The 20,791-nt window shown below is 42.6% G+C and overlaps 2 protein-coding genes across 3 annotated transcripts in view; both read right to left on the reverse strand.

Moving 5' to 3' along the window:
* LOC110523387 (allograft inflammatory factor 1-like) overlaps positions 1 to 3,440 on the reverse strand; it is a 36,902-nt gene extending 33,462 nt beyond the window's left edge. The window contains exons 1-2 of one of the 2 annotated variants that reach the window (XM_021602051.3): positions 3,356 to 3,440; positions 2,988 to 3,049 (exon numbers count right to left, since the gene is read on the reverse strand). In XM_021602051.3, coding sequence (XP_021457726.1) covers positions 2,988 to 3,049; positions 3,356 to 3,425 — 132 coding nt within the window. In that variant the 5' untranslated portion in view covers positions 3,426 to 3,440. Of the gene's footprint in view, positions 1 to 2,987; positions 3,050 to 3,272 lie in introns of both variants that reach the window. The other variant, XM_021602052.3, reaches the window with a different exon arrangement.
* A 2,937-nt stretch (positions 3,441 to 6,377) lies between these two features.
* The window catches only part of LOC110523381 (laminin subunit gamma-3), a 202,909-nt gene continuing 188,495 nt past the window's right edge, over positions 6,378 to 20,791 (reverse strand). The window contains exons 24-28 of the mRNA XM_090234139.1: positions 20,527 to 20,629; positions 13,253 to 13,455; positions 12,917 to 13,057; positions 8,763 to 8,862; positions 6,378 to 8,039 (exon numbers count right to left, since the gene is read on the reverse strand). Coding sequence (XP_090090265.1) covers positions 7,777 to 8,039; positions 8,763 to 8,862; positions 12,917 to 13,057; positions 13,253 to 13,455; positions 20,527 to 20,629 — 810 coding nt within the window. The 3' untranslated portion in view covers positions 6,378 to 7,776. The remainder of the gene's footprint in view (positions 8,040 to 8,762; positions 8,863 to 12,916; positions 13,058 to 13,252; positions 13,456 to 20,526; positions 20,630 to 20,791) is intronic.

Genomic DNA, 20,791 nt, shown 5'->3' on the forward strand with positions numbered 1-20,791 from the left:
ACAATAGTTAACATTTATCCTTGTGTGTGGATGGCCAATGTCATCAGGTTGCCCATATGGGTCTACATTTTTACTGATGTTATTGCAGAAATGGGGATTATTATTTTGTCAAATGGCCCACAATATCAGTGATGGCCTCTCTTTGTGACCTGATTCCCTCTCCTCACTTCTAGGTTTGCTTACATGTGACCAGAGTGCTCTTGACAGGCTGCCAGCCTGAGAGAGAGAGAGCAAGAGATTTAGAGAGAGTTGAGAAAGAGATCCACTACATGGCTAAAAGTATGTAGACACCTGCTCGTCGAACATCCCATTCCAAAAATCACAGGCATTAATATGGAGTTGGTCACCCTTTGCTGCTATAACTCTTCTGGGAAGGCATTCCACTAGATGTTGGAACATTGCTGCGGGGACCATTCAGCCACAAGAGCATTAGTGAGGTCAGGCACTGATGTTGGGTTGTTGGGTTGGCGCCCCCCCTTGGGTTGTGCCGTGGCGGAGATCGTTGTGGGCTATACTCGGCCTTGTCTCAGGATGATAAGTTGGTGGTTGAAGATAACCCTCTAGTGGTGTGGGGGCTGTGCTTTGGCAAAGTGGGTGGGGTTATATCCTTCCTGTTTGGCCCTGTCCGGGGGTATCATCGGATGGGGCCACAGTGTCTCCTGACCCCTCCTGTCTCAGCCTCCAGTATTTATGCTGCAGTAGTTTATGTGTTGGGGGGCTAGGGTCAGTTTGTTATATCTGGAGTACTCCTTTCTTATCCGGTGTCCTGTGTGAATTTAAGTATGCTCGCTCTAATTCTCTCGGAGGACCTGAGCCGTAGGACCATGCCTCAGGACTACCTGGCCTGATGACTCCTTGCTGTCCCCAGTCCACCTGGCCATGCTGCTGCACGGCCGTGCTTCTGCCTGCGGCTATGGAATCCTGACCTGTTCACTGGACGTGCTACCTGTCCCTGACCTATTATTTGACCATGCTGGTCATTTATGAAACTTTGAACATCTTGGCCATGTTCTATTATAATCTCCACCCGGCACAGCCAGAAGAGGACTTGCCACACCTCATAGCCTGGTTTCTTCCTAGGTTTTGGCCTTTCTAGGGAGTTTTTCCTAGCCAACGTACTTTAACACCTGCATTGCTTGCTATTTGGGGTTTTAGGCTGGGTTTCTGTACAGCACTTTGAGATATCAGCTGATGTACGAAGGGCTATATAAATACATTTGATTTGATGTTGGGCGATTAGGCATTGTCATGCTAAATTAGGAAAAGGCCTTCCCCAAACTGTTGCCACAAAGTTGGAAGCACAGAATCATCTAGAATGTCATTGTATGCTGTAGCGTTAAGATCTCCCTTCACTGGTACTAAGGGGCCTAGCCCAAACCATGAAAAACAGCCACAGACCATTATTCCTCCTCCTCCACCAAACGTTACAGTTGGCACTATGCATTGGGGCAGGTAGGGTTCTCCTGGCATCCGCCAAACCCAGATACAGTCTGACGGACGACAGATGGTGTAGCCTGATTCATCACGCCAGAGAGCGTGTTTCCACTGCTCCAGAGTCCAATGGCGGCGAGCTTTACACCACTCCAGCCAACGCTTGGCATCGTGCATGGTGATCTTAGGCTTGTGTGTGGAAACCCATTTCATGAAGCTCCTGGCGAGCAGTTCTTGTGCTGACCTTGCTTCCAGAGGCAGTTTGGAACTCGGTAGTGGGTGTTGCAACCGAGGACAGACGATTTTTACACGCTATGCGCTTCAGCACTCTGTGGTCCCGTTCTGTGAGCTTGTGCCGCCTACCACTTCGCGTCTGAGTCGTTGTTCCACCTAGACGTTTCCACTTTAAAATAACAGGTAAGCTAGTTGCTACAAGTTCTCATTTACAACTGCTGACCGGGAAAGCTCTAGCATGGTAGAAATTTGACTAACTGACTTGCTGGAAAGGTGGAATCATATGACGGTGCCACGTTGAAAGTCACTGAGCTGTTCAGTATGGGTCATTCTACAGCCTGTTTGTCTACGGAGATTGCTTGTATGTGTGCTTGATTGTATACACCTATCAGTAATGGCTGTGGCTGAAATAGCCGAAACCACTCATTTTAATGGGTGTCCACATACACTACATGGCCAAAAGTATGCTGGATGAAAAGATATGGGAACAGCCGTTGAGGCTGATACTCAATGCCATGTGCATGTTCAAGCCCTTTCAGACAGTTGCCCCCCACACAAAGGGCTCCTTCAGCCCACTGCCCAGACACCTGTTTCCCATCTAAACGCCAAGGGAGATGGGCCACAGGGCATCAAAGGGCCGGCCCTTTTATGATCCGAGTCAGGAATCACGTTGGGAATAGGGAATTGGATAAATAGTAAGCGATACTTAAGGTGACAAGGATCGATCTGGTCTAGCAAGAGGGATACTCCCTGACTGACGGGCATGCCATGCAACAAGTGTCTGTCGCTCTCACAACACAGGGGTGGCCACAAGCATGGTTTATGACCGCCAGCAAGATTAACAGGTCACTGGGTCGATAACGATGTGCGAAATTAATGACAGATTTTATCACATGCAAATGTCAGTACAGGCAGATCATCATGTGGTTGGAACTAGTGTTCACATAACGTGGCTAGTAAGACTGCTGCTAGCTACTTACGTCAGCTACCTGGCTAAAACCACATCACAAACTGTCCTGAATGCTGATTGGCTGACATCCGTGGTATAGCAAACCATATACTATGGTATGACAAAACATTTATTTTACTACCCTAATTACGTTGGTAACCAGTTTATAATAGCAATAAGGCAGGTCGGGGGTTTGTGGTATATGGCCTATATACCATGGCCAAGGCTAAAGGCTGCATCGGATCCAGGCACTCCGCGTTGCGTCGTACCGAAGTACAGCCCTTAACCTTGGAAAATTGATTGTGTTGAATATACCTTCACAATACATTGACAAAATACACAAAACGTCTTCATTAGAAAGATCACGACTTACCTTGTTTATTTCCTCGCATCTCTCCCTTTGTTGAGCTTTTAATAATCCAAAGGCTTTCCCTCCTGCAAGAAAAACAGCTCGTTAGCCTAATTTCATAATGTGGCTAATAATCAGTAACGTTACTACAGTAGCTAGCTACTACTAGCTAACTAGCCCTCTTGCAAGCTCAATGGAAGTGGCTACTAGCTTTCCATTCTAATAAAATACAAAACTAGTCGCCTATGAGCGTTAGCCCTTTAACTAGACCGCCCCCCCGAAATATCCCACTCGGATATTTGTAATTACCTTGAAATGTATGATTTACAGGCATTGTGAGATGAGTTTGATATGGTGAGATAGATAGAGAAGGAGAAATCAGCACACAGCACCTCGCTCGTCTTCTTCCCTTCGCGGGCAGTGGCACGCACGCTGCCAGCACAGTGGGTCTGTTAATTCCATACAGTCATTGGTCAATTCACAGCAAGCGATGCACTCTGGTTCGCCAGGAACGCTAGTGACACTTGGTCACCCTCGTGTGGTACATTAAATAACTGCAAGTGCAAGGTACACAATCTCTTAAAAAATATATTTAAAAAAGATTTGAAACAAAATCCCTAAAAAGGTAGACCTAGGCCTCATTGTGGACGTGTAAGTTTTCAAGTCAGTTTTTCTCAAACAAATGATATTGCTCTTCATTGTCTTTATTTGACTCTGTATACATTTATTGGTGTGTTTTTATATACACTATGTATAAAGGTATGTGGACACCCCTTCAAGTTAGTACTGCATTTGAACAATTTCTAAGAAATCGGTCTGTTCAATGGTAAATTCCATTCTTGATATTTATTCCTTGATTCTTGAAGAATATAACAAATAAATACTTAATGTGCTTATGTTTGCTTTAATGAATACATTTGATTATTGTTTACAAATAGGAATGTAAACAATGTAGCCTACAGTATCACTTCTAGTATAACTATCATGACAAGATGTCATGGACTGTCAGTCCTTGCATCTAGAGCGCTGTCTATGAATTTATTGAAGAGTTACATTTCACTTGCCCCATATATCAGCTGTATACCAAAATACATTTCAATGTCAAACGTGTTGTAATGCAGATCTACCATTGATCAGTTTGGGGGGGCAGGTAGCCTAGTGGTTAGAGCATTGGATTAGTAATTGAAAAGTTGCAAGATCAAGTCCCTGAGCTGACAAGGTATAAGTCTGTCATTCTACAGGCAGTTAACCCACTGTTCCTAGGCTGTCATTGCAAATAAGAATTTGTTCTTAACTGACTTGCCTAGTTAAAAGAAAAGGTCCATATCAGGGATTTTCAGTCCTTGCATCTAGAGCTCTGTCTATGAAATTAGTAAGGCTACATTTCCCTAGTGATTCTGAAACACATGTCTAACTGAAGTGGTGGGACTGCTGAAAAAACAATTCCATATTGTAAAAGACAGGTCATCATTTTAATACGTTTTTCAAAAATGTTATTTCATTTAATTTGGGAAGCGAATTTCCTGCATAGGTTGTCAGGACTCAGTACCCACATTATATAGTGTCCATCGACTGTGTGGAGGTCATTAAGATCAGCATTATCTAAAACCCCCTGTGCCTCCCTAGATACGTGCCAGGGGCTCTCAGAGCATTAGACTCTAGCATTTTAATTATATGTTTGGTGTGGTAGAGTGACTACACTGGCGACCCTCAAGCAGTGACTCTGACAGACATGAATGTGTTGTTTTGTGTAGGCATGCAGGAACTCTGTGACAATATGGAGAAGAAAAAAAACAGTTCATTAATCTGACTCCTGTGACCATCTGATCAGTGTGTACATTATTATATCTAGGTTTGTGACATATATACACATTACATTTTAGTAATTTGGCAGATGCCCTTATATCCTTTCAATTTAGATAGCTGGGTGAGACAACCACATATGACAGTCTTAGCAAGTACATTTTCCCTCAATAAAGTAGCTTACAGTAAAGTCAGCATTAGTAGGCCATAGTCTCACCCCAGCCCTTTAGGTATCTTACCTAAACAAACATGATTCTTCAACAAGAATTTAGGCTGTGTTATACAGGCAGCCCAATTCTGATCGTTGTCCAATTATTGGCAAAAGAGCAGATCTGATTGGTCAGAAGACCAATAAGTGAAGAAAATAAAACAGAATTGGGCAGCCTGTGTAAATGCAGCCACATTATAATGTCTAGCATGCCAGGCTACCTCGGGGCTAACTGGGCTGTAGCCTTAAATCGTTCACATTCACAGATAGCGGGTTGTCACATCACCCTGGCTATGTTGCAGCCCAATCCTGATCTTTTCCCCAATTATTGGCAAAGGGGTTGATCTGATTGGTCACAAGACCAATTAGTGGAAAAATATCAGAATTTGGCTGCTTGTGTAAATTTGTGTGCGTTTCTCTGCCCAGGCGTTGCTGACGACTGACAGATCTTACAACGCCTGTGTAACGGATGTGAAACGGCTAGCTTAGTTAGCGGTGCGCTCTAAATAGCGTTTCAATCGGTGACGTCACTTGCTCTGAGACCTTGAAGTAGTAGTTTCCCTTGCTCTGCAAGGGCCGCGGCTTTTGTGGAGCGATGGGTAACGATGCTTCGTGGGTGACTGTTGTTGATGTGTGCAGAGGGTCCCTGGTTCGCGCCCGGGTATGGGCGAGGGGACGGTCTAAAGTTATGTTACACCTGGCTAGGCATTTTAAGCATCAGCCAATGTGTTATAGCAATCTGATGCCCGACTGCACAATCGATGATGTGGCAAACAACCAAACGTCATGATTGACATTCTATTAAATGTATAAACCCATGCAGTCATGTAGGCCTGCTCAGTAACAGGTTACTAATGATTTATAAATACAAACAACATATGTCTGTAACTTATAAAACCTTTAAATCGGCACCTACCCCCCCCCCCCCCCCCCCCCCCCCCCCCCCCTTATAAACTATTATGTCACTCTAGCCATCCAATTTGTTTTCAAAAAAGAGCTGATGTGATTGGTCAAAGACCAATTAGTGGGAAAAAGATCAAAATTGGGGTGCCTGTGTTAGCATCCACTTATGTACAGGACATACCTTAAAGATGTTCCCGGAAGGGCAATCCTGTGAGTGTTAGTATGAAGGTTGTGTAATATACAGTACAGATATACAGTATAAAGTAGTGTGGGGGTTTGTGCTTTGTGCAGTACAGATATATAAAGTAGTGCAGAGGTCCCAGAGTCCTATGATTCCACCATAGTGGGTCAACTAACTCACACCAAGTGATGTTCTCTGGTTTGTAAGGAACGCCAGTGACTCTTGATCACCACCGTGTGGTAATTTAAAGAACTGCAGGGATGTTTGTCAGTTTGATATCAAAGGATCCAACATTTAACAGAAATATAGTCCATAAGACTGAAGTTATGAATGTAATACCATTTATTGATATTAGACACTTTATCATTGCTTTTCATCATCAGTATTTGATCCAGTATATATTTAGTGTGCTTTATATTCTTATTGATGGCTTCCATCAATAGCTGTGCTAGTTTCTCCAATAATAATCAACAGCACCATCAACAAAATCACACGATTTTGGGTGCGAGCACACATGCAGAGGGAATACATCATTACATTTTCAGGCCTTGTTTTCTACTTTGTTTACCGGGCTATCATCTAAAACCAATCATATCCTATTCCTGGTCTGACAAAGTTCTGTCTGAAATAGAAAGGTCCCATTTCTAGCGATAGATTTCTATAATTCAGTAAGTGTTCCAGCCATTGTTACCCGCATGGAGAAAGCCAACAGGTTGATTGTTTTTGTTATTTTCCATTTGACAGATCATTTGCTCAGAGAGAAAGGAGACAGAGGGAAAGAGAGAGGCACATGTAGAATCCCAAAATGAATGACTATGCGTGCAGTTGAACCCTATGGAGGGCAAATTGACTAATTGTTAATTATGGAAGGCTGATGAAAATTGCTCAAGTGTAAATGAAGGTGTCACATTGGAGAGGCACTGTAGTTCAGACACACCTACCCCCTTAGTGGACAATCAGCATTATTTTAAACTTGACAGGACACACTGGGCTGTTGAACAGGCAGCTATAGCGGACTTATTCACTGATTAATTACACTGCAGAGGTTGGAAATATTACAGGGGGAAATGAAATGAGAATGATCACTGCTATGGCGACAGGGCAGGGGTAATGTGGAGCCGGGAGCGGGATGAGCTACGGAAAGATAAGTAAAGCCAAAAAGGAGTGAGGGGGTAGAACTAACGGAAAGAGCATGATGATGGTAGAAGTTCAAAGAGGGCAAGGAAAACTACCTATGACTGGACAGTAGTATTGAAGTGGTATCAGCCAGGCCAGAAAAGTATAGTGGAGAGTTTGAAAAATATAGAGACAAAGTGGTAGAACTGTGTGACCGCACTGCAGTAGATGGGGATGCACAACCACAGTATTGTCCACTAACATCAATAAACTGAGGAGGATGCCGCCTACACTTCTGTGTGTGTCCCAAATGGAACCACATTCCCTACATAGTGCACTACTTTTGACCAAAGCTCTACAGGCACTAGTCAAAAGTAATGCACTATAGGGTGCCATTTGGGACAGACTACATCTCCCCTAAAGCATTCAAATATCTGAGACCTACCCACCATCTGAACTTATGTCTAATTCCAATTTTCCTGCTGTAAGAAACATGGTAGACCCTCTACTAAATCATTGAGGTTGAGTGAACGAGTGTGCGCACTTCAGGGAGGGAGTAAAATGAATGGAATACGACTTTAGTGTCCTCCTGGTGCACAGTCCTAGTGTCCCTCTATCCCCGAGGCCTGGGGGCAAGTCTGGGGCAGGTGCAGGGCGATGTCCTTCAAACTGTCTCGCTCCTGTCTTATCTCCTGCAGGTCCTGTTCCAGGTGGGTCAGTTGGCTCTTCTGGTCCTGGGCAGCTGACCATAGGGTCTGGATCTTCACGTTCAGGGCAAGGCTCTCCACGCAGCCACGCAGAACACCCAACCGCACCACCGTCTCACTCAGGATACAGTCAAACTGCTCCAGCACCATGCTCCCATCTGAAAGACAGAAAACAGTATTTGAGATACTACATTGTACAGTCTATCAGGATTACAGTTATTGTGAAAAAGTAGACGGAGGGATGAATTTGTACTTTAGAACTAGGAGTGTTGAACAGGCCTAGTATTTAACTCTTGCCATCAGCAAGGCTCTGGTCTTGTGTGGTCACTGAGGTCTATGTGCTACCCTGTTGTGCCCACCCAACGATGGGGTTGGCCAGCGTTATGAGTGGACGTTTCTCCATCAGGATGGTGCCCACATCACCACTGACTCATTAACAGGGACACAGGAACTGTGGGAAACCATTTAGCCACCTGGTTTATGCATTAAATCAATACAACTGTTTCAATAAAACATTTGTAACAGTATCTGGTTTGCTAATTCTACTAGTAAACAGGATATCTGAATTCCTAGAGAGGTGCGTCAACAACATTCTTCCTTCAGCTGAGAAATCCATCTGGACCCATTTACTAACGACCATTCTGACATAGCATCACTGATCTGATGGAAGTCAGGTGTGAGTGATCAGTAGTGAGGAGGGCAGTAACATGTAGGCTTAGATGCTTCTGGTTGAGCTGACATGTTGGATTTGTTATTGCATGAAATTGAAGTGTGTCCAAATTTGTACCCTATTCCCCATGTGCCCCAGCTAAAAGTAGTGCACTATTTAGGGAGTAGGGTGTCATTTGGGACAGCCCAGTAAACATCAGATTTGAACTTACCCATGTTACTGATGAGCTGGGTGAGTGTGAGTGAATAGGCCTCCAGCTGAAACTTAGCTGCCTGGATGTCCCCCTTCACACTGGTCAGAGACTCTACAGGCTGGAGATCACAGAGGGACAAATAGACAGGGACATATTGTAAAGAATACTCAGGGAGAAAAAGGTGTAGACTCACGCACAGAGCGCAGCAGGTGTTTATTTCGCAGAAGGCAGGAATCGTGGTCTCAGGCAATACACAGGTAGGCAAACAGGCAGGTGAATCAAAACTAGAACAGAAGGCTATAACTGGTTCTCACAAAAGAGCGAGGAAAAGGCTTAGTAGAGTCAAAACAAACAATACCTCACAAAGTCACAAACAGAATGAACTGAGCTAAATAAGGAGCTGATGAGACCAGGTGAGTAACTAACACAGGTGAAATCAGTGAACAAAAAGGAAAGACAGGGCTACGTTCAAGAACACAAAGAAACAGGGCTACGTTCAAGAACACAACGAAACAGAACACAAGGTTGACTAAGAAAATAAATACAGAACCTTACACATATGTACTGTACATATACAGAGCAGTTAAAAGTTTGGATACACCTACTCATTTCAGGGTTTTTCTTTATTTTTACTATTTCTACATTGTATAAAAATAGTGAAGACATCAAAACTATGAAATAACACATGGAATCATGTAGTAACCAAAAAAGTGTTTAACAAATCAAAATATATTTTGTATTTGAGATTCTTCAAAGTAGACACCATTTGCCTTGATGACAGCTTTGCACACTCTTGGCATTCTCTCAACCAGCTTCATGAGGTAGTCACCTGGAATGCATTTCAATGAACAGGTGTGCCTTGTTAAAAGTTCATTTGTGGAATTTCTTTGCTTCTTAATGTGTTTGAGCCAATGTGTTGTGTTTTGACAAGGTAGGGGTGGTATATAGAAGACAGCCCTATTTGGTAAAAGACCAAGTCCATCTTATGGCAAGAACAGCTCAAATAAGCAAAGAGAAACGACAGTCTATCATTACTTTAAGACATGAAGGTCAGTCAATATGGAAGATTTTAAGAACTTCTTCAAGTGCAGTTGCAAAAACCATCAAGCGCCATGATGAAACTGGCTCTCATGAGGACCGCCACAGGAAAGGAAAACCCAGAGTTTCCTCTGCTGCAGAGGATAAGTTCATTAGAGTTAACTGCACCTCATATTGCAGGCCAAATAAATGTTTTACAGAGTTCAAGTAGCAGACACATCTCAACATCAACTGTTCAGATGAGACTGCGTGAATCAGGCCTTCATGGTCGAATTGCTGCAAAGAAACCACTACTAAAGGACACCAATAAGAATAAGAGACTTGCTTGGGCCAAGAAACACAAGCAATGGACATTAGACTGGTGGAAATCTGTCATTTGGTCTGATGAGTCCAAATTTGAGATTTTTGGTTCCAACCACCGTGTCTTTGTGAGACGCAGAGTAGGTGAACGGATGATCTCTGCATGTGTGGTTCCCACTATGAAGCACGGAGGAGGAGGAGGTGTGATGGTGCTTTGCTGGTGACACTGTCAGTGATTTGTTTAGAATTCACATTTAACCAGCATGGCTACCACAGCATTCTGCAGTGATGCGCCATCCCATCTGGTTTGCGCTTAGTGGGACTATCATTAGTTTTTCAACAGGACAATGACCCAACACACCTCCAGGCTGTGTAAGGGCTATTTGACCAAGAAGGAGAGTGATGGAGTGCTGCATAAGATGACCTGGCCTCTACAATCACCCGACCTCAATCCAATTGAGGTGGTTTAGGATGAGTTGAACCCCCAGGGTGAAGGAAAAGCAGCCAACAAGTGCCCAGCATATGTGGGAACTCCAAGACTGTTTGGAAAGCATTCCAGGTGAAGCTGGTTCAGAGAATGCCAAGAGTATCCAAATCTGTCATCAAGGCAAAGGGTGGCTACTTTGAAGAATTTGAAAAATTTTGGGGTCACTATATGATTCCATATGTGTTATTTCATTGTTTTGATGTTTTCACTATTATTGTACAATGTAGAAAATAGTACAAATAAAGAAAAACCCTAGAATGAGTAGGTGTGTCCAAATCTTTGGCGGGTACTGCATATAGAGAGATACAGTGCCTTGCGAAAGTATTCGGCCCCCTTGAACTTTGCGACCTTTTGCCACATTTCAGGCTTCAAACATAAAGATATAAAACTGTATTTTTGTGTGAAGATTCAACAACAAGTGGGACACAATCATGAAGTGGAACGACATTTATTGGATATTTCAAACTTTTTTAACAAATCAAAAACTGAAAAATTGGGCGTGCAAAATTATTCAGCCCCCTTAAGTTAATACTTTGTAGCGCCACCTTTTGCTGCGATTACAGCTGTAAGTTGCTTGAGGTATGTCTCTATCAGTTTTGCACATCGAGAGACTGACATTTTTTCCCATTCCTCCTTGCAAAACAGCTCGAGCTCAGTGAGGTTGGATGGAGAGCATTTGTGAACAGCAGTTTTCAGTTCTTTCCACAGATTCTCGATTGGATTCAGGTTTGACTTGACTTTGACTTGGTCATTCTAACACCTGGATATGTTTATTTTTGAACCATTCCATTGTAGATTTTGCTTTATGTTTTGGATCATTGTCTTGTTGGAAGACAAATCTCCTTCCCAGTCTCAGGTCTTTTGCAGACTCCATCAGGTTTTCTTCCAGAATGGTCCTGTATTTGTCTCCATCCATCTTCCCATCAATTTGAACCATCTTCCCTGTCCCTGCTGAAGAAAAGCAGGCCCAAACCATGATGCTGCCACCACCATGTTTGACAGTGGGGATGGTGTGTTCAGCTGTGTTGCTTTTACGCCAAACATAACGTTTTCATTGTTGCCAAAAAGTTCAATTTAGATTTTATCTGACCAGAGCACCTTCTTCCACATGTTTGGTGTGTCTCCCAGGTGGCTTGTGGCAAACTTTAAATGACACTTTTTATGGATATCTTTAAGAAATGGCTTTCTTCTTGCCACTCTTCCATAAAGGCCAGATTTGTGCAATATACAACTGATTGTTGTCCTATGGACAGAGTCTCCCACCTCAGCTGTAGATCTCTGCAGTTCATCCAGAGTGATCATGGGCCTCTTGGCTGCATCTCTGATCAGTCTTCTCCTTGTATGAGCTGAAAGTTTAGAAGGACGGCCAGGTCTTGGTAGATTTGCAGTGGTCTGATACTCCTTCCATTTCAATATTATCGCTTGCACAGTGCTCCTTGGGATGTTTAAAGCTTGGGAAATCTTTTTGTATCCAAATCCGGCTTTAAACTTCTTCACAACAGTATCTCGAACCTGCCTGGTGTGTTCCTTGTTCTTCATGATGCTCTCTGCGCTTTTAACGGACCTCTGAGACTATCACAGTGCAGGTGCATTTATACGGAGACTTGATTACACACAGGTGGATTGTATTTATCATCATTAGTCATTTAGGTCAACATTGGATCATTCAGAGATCCTCACTGAACTTCTGGAGAGAGTTTGCTGCACTGAAAGTAAAGGGGCTGAATAATTTTGCACGCCCAATTTTTAAGTTTTTGATTTGTTAAAAAAGTTTGAAATATCCAATAAATGTCGTTCCACTTCATGATTGTGTCCCACTTGTTGTTGATTCTTCACAAAAAAATACAGTTTTATATCTTTATGTTTGAAGCCTGAAATGTGGCAAAAGGTAGCAAAGTTCAAGGGGGCCGAATACTTTCGCAAGGCACTGTAGATAGACGGCAACATTATAGCATACAATGTGGGGGCTGAATCCACCTTCAGATCCGCATGTGTAACTCTTCGTAACTTATAGATCAAAGTGTATTTGTCACTTGCACAGAATACCATGAAATGCTTACAAATGCTTACTTTCAAGGATTCATGGAGCAATGTCAGTTGTATATTTGTGTGAAAATTTGCCCATGCAAATCTCAAGCTAGGATTCAACCCTAAGTGATTGGATATAGTATTGTATTAAATACTCTTTCAGGTCCCAGATTATTGGTTGTGTAGTGGTTACATATGAGTTGAGTTGGGCTTGTACCTGGGCAGTTTGGTAAATTATTGGTTGTGTTGTGGTTACCTATACGTTGAGTTGGGCTTGTGCCTGGGCAGTGTGGTTGATTATTGGTTGTGTTGTGGTTACCTTTGCGTTGAGTTGAGCTTGTGCCTGGGCAGCGTGGTTCTCCAGCTCAGCCAGCTGCTGCATGGCTGTGTCCACAGAGGAGCTGAGCTGGGCAGACGCTGTCCTTGCATGCTTGGCCTTGGTCAGGGTGGCCTTGGCCTCCTGTGTTCAGAGAAAAACACAGACAAATTAATATGAAGGATACAGGATTCATAGGGGTGTGATGTGACTTATGTGAATGGAATTTAAACACACACACACGCACGCACGCATGCACACACACACACACACACACACACACACACACACACACACACACACACACACACACACACACACACCCCTCGCCATACCCACTTTAGACAGGGAGTGTGCAGTGTGTTCTGCCTGTCCTGCAGTAGCGTTGGAGAGGGTAGCGTTATCCAGGGCAGGCCTCAGGACTCTCTCTGTCTGGTTCACCTTCTTATTGATGTCTTCTAAAACCTTCTCCCTCAGCAACGTCTCCTTCTTCAGAGCAGCCTTGGTCTGGACCTGCCTTCGAGGCCACTCTCTCTGCATGTCTAGGGTGGGGGATGGACACGGGCAAGGCAGGTTGGCCACTGACATGGTTAAAGAAGTGTGATAGCAACTGACAAAAAGTTTTTTATTCTATCCTATTCTATTTCACAATCCATGTACAAGTAACAAAGTAATGAGAAAATATGAGTTCAAGTTCCATTCAATTCTATTCCTTCCCTTACAAAAAAACCTGTGACAAACATCACGTGAACAAATGTCACGACACATGTGAAGTTTCACATGAATGTAATTGGCAGGATAAGAAACCAGGTCTCCCATGGGAGAAGACAAAGTCTAGCCCATCTGACCAAGAGGGCCAACCCTCAAGTCTGCTACACTTTCAACTCTCTCTCTCTCTCTCTCTCTCTCTCTCTCTCTCTCTCTCTCCTCCTTCATTTTTTGTTTAAAACTGTTCAACTATTGTCTTTCTCTCTCTTTGAGTCAACTACTGACCACATTTTATGCACTGCAGCGCTAGCTAGCTGTAGCTTATGCTTTCAGTACTAGATTAATGATCTGATCCTTTGATTGGGTGGACAATATGTCAGTTCATGCTGCAAGAGCTCTGATAGGTTGGAGGATGTCCTCCGGAAGTTGTCTATGGAAGGGGGTGAGAACCCTGTGCCTCCTAGATTTCGTATTGAAGTCAATGTGTCAGAAACTAGCTGTCCTCTGGCTTCACCACAGTGCTACCTTACTGAGTGGTGTTGAGGCTACTGTAGACCTACATAGCAAAACAATGTGTTTTAATAAATTATTTTGTGACGTGAATATATTTAGTATAGTTTTATCTAAAAAAGTATACTTTTTTAATGTTTAAATATTCTTATTTTTATTAAATTCACTGGAGAGGATGGTCCTCCCCTTCCTCACCTAAGGAGCCTCCACTGGTAGATACATGTATGTATAGGGGTAACGTGCCTAGGCATCAGGATATATGATAAACAAAGTAGCAAAAGCATTTATGATGATTGTATGTGAGAGGATGTGCATGAGTGCGTAGGGCCCTGTGAGTGTGCATAGAAAGTGCAAAAATGTTAATAAAATACAACGGTCAATTTAGACAGCTATATAGCAGTCTTATGACTTGGGGATAGAAGCTGTCCAGGAGCCTGTTGGTGTCAGACTTGATGCACCGGTACCGCTTATCATGCTGATGCAGAAAGAACAGTCTATGGCTTGGGTGGCTGGAGTCTTCAACAATTTTCCAGGCCTTCCTTTCACACTGCCCTGGATGGCAAGGAGCTTGGCCCCAGTGATGCACTGGGCTGTCCGCACCAACCTCTGTAGCCCCATGTGATCGAGGGCGGTGCTATTGCCATACCAAGCAGTGATGCAGCCAGTCAATATGCTCTCAATGGTACAGCTGTACTTTTTGAGGATCTGAGGGCCCATGCCAAATCTTTTCAACCTCCTAAAGAAGAAGAGGCACTGCCGTACCTTCTTCACAACTGTACGCATGTGTGTGGACCATTTTAAGTCCTTATTGATTTGGACACAGAGGAACTTGAAGCTCTCGACCCGCTCCACTGCAGCCCCATTGATATGGATGGGGGCATGCTCGCCCCCCTTTTTCTTGGAGTACACGATCAGCTCCTTGGTCTTATTGAAGTTGAGGGAGAGGTTGTTGTTCCGGCACCACACTGCCTGGCCACTGACCTCCTCCCTGCAGGCTGTCTCGTCGTCGCCGGTGATCAGGCCTACCATCGTCGTGTCGTCAGCAAACTTGATGATGGTGTTAGAGTCCTGCATGGCAGTTGTGGGGGAACAGGGAGTACAGGAGGGGACAAAGCACACACCCCTGTGGGGTCCCTGTGTTTAGGTTCAGCGGGGCTGAGGTGATGTTGCCTATCCTCACCACCTGGGGTCGTCCAGTCAAGAAGTCCAGGATCCAGTTGCAGAGGGAGGTGTTCAGTCCCAGCATCCTAAGCTTGGTGACGAGCTTGGAGGGGACAATGGTGTTGAATGCTGGGCTGTAGTCAATAAACAGCATTCTCACGTAGGTATTCCTCTTACATGTACAGTTGAAGTCGGAAGTTTACATACACTTAGGTTGGAGTCATTAAAACTTGTTTTTCAAACACTACACAAATGTCTTGTTAGCAAACTATAGTTTTGGCAAGTCGGTTAGGACATCTACTTTCTGCATGACACAAGTAATTTTTCCAACAATTATTTACAGACAGATTATTTCACTTATAATTCACTGTATCACAATTCCAGTGGGTCAGAAGTTTACATACACTAAGTTGCCTTTAAACAGCTTGGAAAATTCAAGAATATGATGTCATGGCTATAGAAGCTTCTGATAGGCTAATTGACATCATTTGAGTCAATTGGAGGTGTACCTGTGGATGTATTTCAAGGCCTACCTTCAAACTCACTGCCTCTTTGCTTGACATCATAGGAAAATCAAAAGAAATCAGCCAAGACCTCAGAAAAAAATCTCCACAAGTCTGGTTCATCCTTGGGAGCAATTTCCAAAGGTACCACATTCATCTGCACAAACAATAGTACGCAAGTATAAACACCATGCGACCACTCAGCCGTTATATCGCTCAGGAAGGAGACGTGTTCTGTCCCCTAGAGATGAACGTACTTTGGTGTGAAAAGTGAAAATCAATCCCAGAACAACAGCAAAGGACCTTGTGAAGATGCTGGAGGAAACAGGTACAAAGGTTTCTATATCCACAGTAAAACGAGTCCTATATCGACATAACCTGAAAGGCCGCTCAGCAAGGAAGAAGCCACTGCTCCAAAACCTTCATTAAAAAAGCCAGACTACGGTTTGCAACTGCACATGGGGACAAAGGTCGTACTTTTTGGAGAAATGTCCTCTGGTCTGATGAAACAAAAATAGAACTGTTTGGTCATAATGACCATCGTTATGTTAGAAGGAAAAAGGGGGAGGCTTGCAAGCCGAAGAACACCATCCCAACCGTGAAGCACGGGGGTGGCAGCATCATGTTGTGGCGGTGCTTTGCTGCAGAAGGGACTGGTGCACTTCACAAACTAGATGGCATCATGAAAAAAATCTAATTGTGTGGATATATTGAAGCAAATGGGTATTCCAAATGGACAATGACCCCAAGCATACTTCCAAAGTTGTGGCAAAATGGCTTAAGGACAACAAAGTCAAGGTATTGGAGTGGCCATCACAAATCCCTGACCTCAATCCTATAGAATATTTGTGGTCAGAACTGAAAAAGTGCGTGCGAGCAAGGAGGCCTACAAACCTGATTCAGTTACACCAGCTCTGTCAGGAGGAATGGGCCAAAATTCACCCAACTTATTGTGGGAAGCTTGTGGAAGGCTACCCAAAATGTTTGACCCAAGTTAAACAATTTTAAAGGCAAAGCTACCAAATACTAATTGAGTGTATGTAAACTTCTGACCCACTGGGAATGTGATAAAATAAATAAAAGCTGAAATAAATAATTCTCTAGTATTATTCTGACATTTCACATTCTTAAAATAAAGTGCTGATCCTAACGGACCTAAAACATGTATTTTTTTTACTAAGATTAAATGTCAGGAATTGTGAAAAACTGAGTTTAAATGTATTTGGCTCAGGTGTATGTAAACTTCCGACTTCAACTGTGCCTAGGTGGGTGAAGGTAGTGTGGAGAGAAATTGATATTGCGTCATCTATGGACCTGTTGTGGCGATATGCAAATTGGAGTGAGTCTGGGATGATGAAGCTAATTTCCTGCAATTCCATCCATTTTGCTATGGGGTTTTGTACTGTGTATTTTAATACTGTATTCTCAACATAGCTCATCCTAATATTTCTACTACCGTAAAATGCATTTTAGTTTCACTGTTTATATACAACACATATTTATTAATACAGTGCATTTGGAAAGTATTCAGACCCGTTGACCTTTTCCACATTTTGCCTTATTCTAAATTCACCCTCATCAATCTACACACAATAACCCATAATGACAAAGCAAAATCAGGTTTTAGAAATGTTTGCAAATGTATAAAAAATTAAAACTTAAATATTATATTGACATAAGTATTCAGACCCTTTACTCAATACTTAGTTGAAGCACCTACAGTGCCTTGCAAAAATATTCACCCCCCTTGGCCTTTTTCCTATTTTGTTTCATTACAACCTGTAATTGAAATGGATTTTTATTTGAATTTCATGTAATGGACATACACAAAATATTCCAAATTGGTGAAGTTAAATTAAATAAAAAAAATAGTAACAAATGACTTAAAAATGAAAATATATCTATAAAAAAATAAAATAATGGAAAAGTGGTGCGTGCATATGTATTCAACCCCTTTGCTATGAAGCCCCTAAATAAGATCTGGTGCAACCAATTACCTTAAGAAGTCACATAATTAATTAAATAAACTCCACATGTGTGCAATATAAGTGTCACATGATCTGTCACATGATCTCAGTATACAGTATATACACATGTTCTGAAAAGCCTCAGAGTCTGCCACACCACTGAGCAAGGGGCACCACCAAGCAAGCGGCACTATGAAGACCAAGGAGCTCTCCAAACAGGTCAGGGACAAAGTTGTGGAGAAGTACAGATCAGGGTTGGGAAACAAAAAAATATCTGAAACTTTGAACAACCCACAGAGCACCATTAAGTCCATTATTTATTTTTTTAAATAATTTTGCACCACAACAAACCTGCCAATAGAGGGCTGCCCACCAAAACTCACGGACCAGGCAAGGAGGGCATTAATCAGAGAAGCAACAAAGAGACCAAAGATAACCCTGAAGGAGCTGCAAAGCTCCATAGCGGAGATTGGAGTATCTGTCCATAGGACCACTTTAAGCTGTACACTCCACAGAGCTGGGTGTACGGAAGAGTGGCCAGAAAAAAGCCATTGCTTAAAGAAAATAATAAGCAAACAGGTTTGTTGTTCGCCAAAAGGCATATGGAAGAAGGGATTCTGGTCAGATGAGACTAAAATAGCTATGCATGTTGAAGTTTTCAGTTTTTTGTCATATTTCTTGTTTGTTTCACAATAGAAAATATTTTGGGAGTCAGGTTGTGTAAATCAAAAGATACAACCCCCAAAAAATCTATTTTAATTCCAGGTTGTAAGACAACAAAATAGGAAAAATGCCAAGGGGGTGAATACTTGTACTGTATGGCAGCGATTACAGCCTCACTTCTTTTTGGGTATGACGCTACAAGCTTGGCACACCTGTATTTGGGGAGTTTCTCCCATTCTTCTCTGCATATCCTCTCAAGCTCTATGAGGTTGGATGGGGAGCGTCGCTGCACAGCTATTTTCAGGTCTTTCCAGAGATATTCGATCAGGTTCAAGTCAATTCAGAGAATTGTCTCAAAGCCACTCTTGCATTGTCTTGGCTGTGTACTTAGGGTCATTGTCCTGTTGGAAGGTGAACCTTCACCCCAGTCTGAGGTCCTGTTCGCTCTGGAGCAGGTTTTCATTAAGGATCTCTCTGTACTTTGCTCCGTTCATCTTTCCTGCAATCCTGAGTAGTCTCCCAATCCCTGCCGCTAAAAAACATCCCCACAGCATGATGCTGCCACCACCATGCTTCAACGTAGGGACGGTGCCAGGTTTCCTGCAGACGTGACGCTTGGCGTTCAGGCCAAAGACTAAAATCTTGGTTTCATCAGACCAGAGCATTTTGTCTCTCAAGGTCTGAGAGTCCTTTAGGTGCCTTTTAGCAAACTACAAGCGGAGTTTGCCAAAAGTCACCTCCCTGACCAAGGCCCCTTTCCCCCCGATTGCTCAGTTTGGCCAGGCGGCCAGCTCTTGGAAAAGTCTTGGTGCTTCCAAACTTCTTCTATTTAAGAATGATGGATGCCACTGTGTTCTTGGGGACCTTCAATTCTGCAGACAGTTTTTGGTGCCCTTCCACAGATCTGTGCCTCGACACAATACTGTCTTGGAGCTCTACGGACAATTCCTTCGACCTCGTGGCTTGGTTTTTGCTCTGACATACACTGTCAACTGTGGGACCTTATATAGACAGGTGTGTGCCTTTCCAAATCATGTCCAATCAATTGAATTTAGCCCAGGTGGCCTTCAATCAAGTTGTAGAAACATCTCAAGGATGATTAATGGAAACAGGATGCAGCTGAGCTAAATTTCAAGGGTCTGAATACTTATGTAAACAAGCTATTTCTGTTTTCTATTTTTTTTTTGCAAAAAAAATGAAAAACCTGTTTTCACTTTGTCATTATTGTGTGTAGATTGTGTGTAGATTTATTTGTGTACTTGTTTGACATTTTACTGCATTGTTAAGAGTCAGTAACATAAGCATTTTGCTGCACGGGTTAAAACATCTGCTAAACTGTTTTGAAAGTCAATTTGTTTTGAAATCACATTGCTGTTTTTGGCTGTACAGATTATGTATTTTGGATGTTTTCAGTGTATTTTGAATGCTTTCAGACAATGTGATGAATTTTTTGGCGCAAAATAATTACAAAAAGTAAACTTGGGTTAAATGACTAAATCTGAGATCGCTACTTTTAACGTGTTAAATATAATCAAGAAGGAGACAGAACGCTAGCTTCTCTAGGTTACCTTTTTATAGAATTTCATATGTAGAAACTACTACATCTGAAAACATGGTTTCATATGTGAAACATAGGCTCAACATGTGAAACAACTGTTTAATTTGTGAAAATTCAATTTCACATGTGAAAATTAGATTTTGACAATTGAAGCTGCAAATTTGTAAGGGTTTATATAAGGGTAAGGGTTTATTTGTAAGGGTTTATATTCAGACTACCCTGATGAGATTTCTTATAAATTTTATACATTTTATAATTTTTTTTTTTTTTTTTTTTGAAACTCAGAGTGCATTTGAGGCTTTGTTATTATTTCCGACAATCACAGCTGCTCTTCCTCCTCTCACAAAATGGCAAGCGGAGCTTAACAGGAAGAAACAAACGGTTATATTTGTGTTACATTTGTTTTTCTAAGCATTTTGACATTTAATTATAATAACTCCGTGGGCTGATATTGCAGTGATGGGAATATGAAAACGAAACAAAAAGTCTGAAATGTAAAACAACAGAAAAAGAAACAGAAATAGAACATGCTGCAAACGTCACCTTCCAGTTCTCTCCGCAGGGCGATGACCTCTGACTCCATTTCCTTCCCTGTCACCACCGATGACAGGGCCAGGACCTTTGACCCCTGGGCATGAGCTGTCAGCTGCAGAGGGAGGTACCAGGAATAGAGAGAGAGTAGGGAGTGAACCTCACAGAACCTCAAGAGTTACACATCAGACAGCACAGCATCCTGACTATGGGGTCACTGACTGATTTGACGCAGAAGCATCTACTGTAGTTCTAATAAAACAATTGAAATATATAA

Source organism: Oncorhynchus mykiss, chromosome 5 (genome assembly GCF_057628025.1).
Source record: "Oncorhynchus mykiss isolate SJ-2025 chromosome 5, ASM5762802v1, whole genome shotgun sequence".
NCBI lineage: Eukaryota > Metazoa > Chordata > Actinopteri > Salmoniformes > Salmonidae > Oncorhynchus > Oncorhynchus mykiss.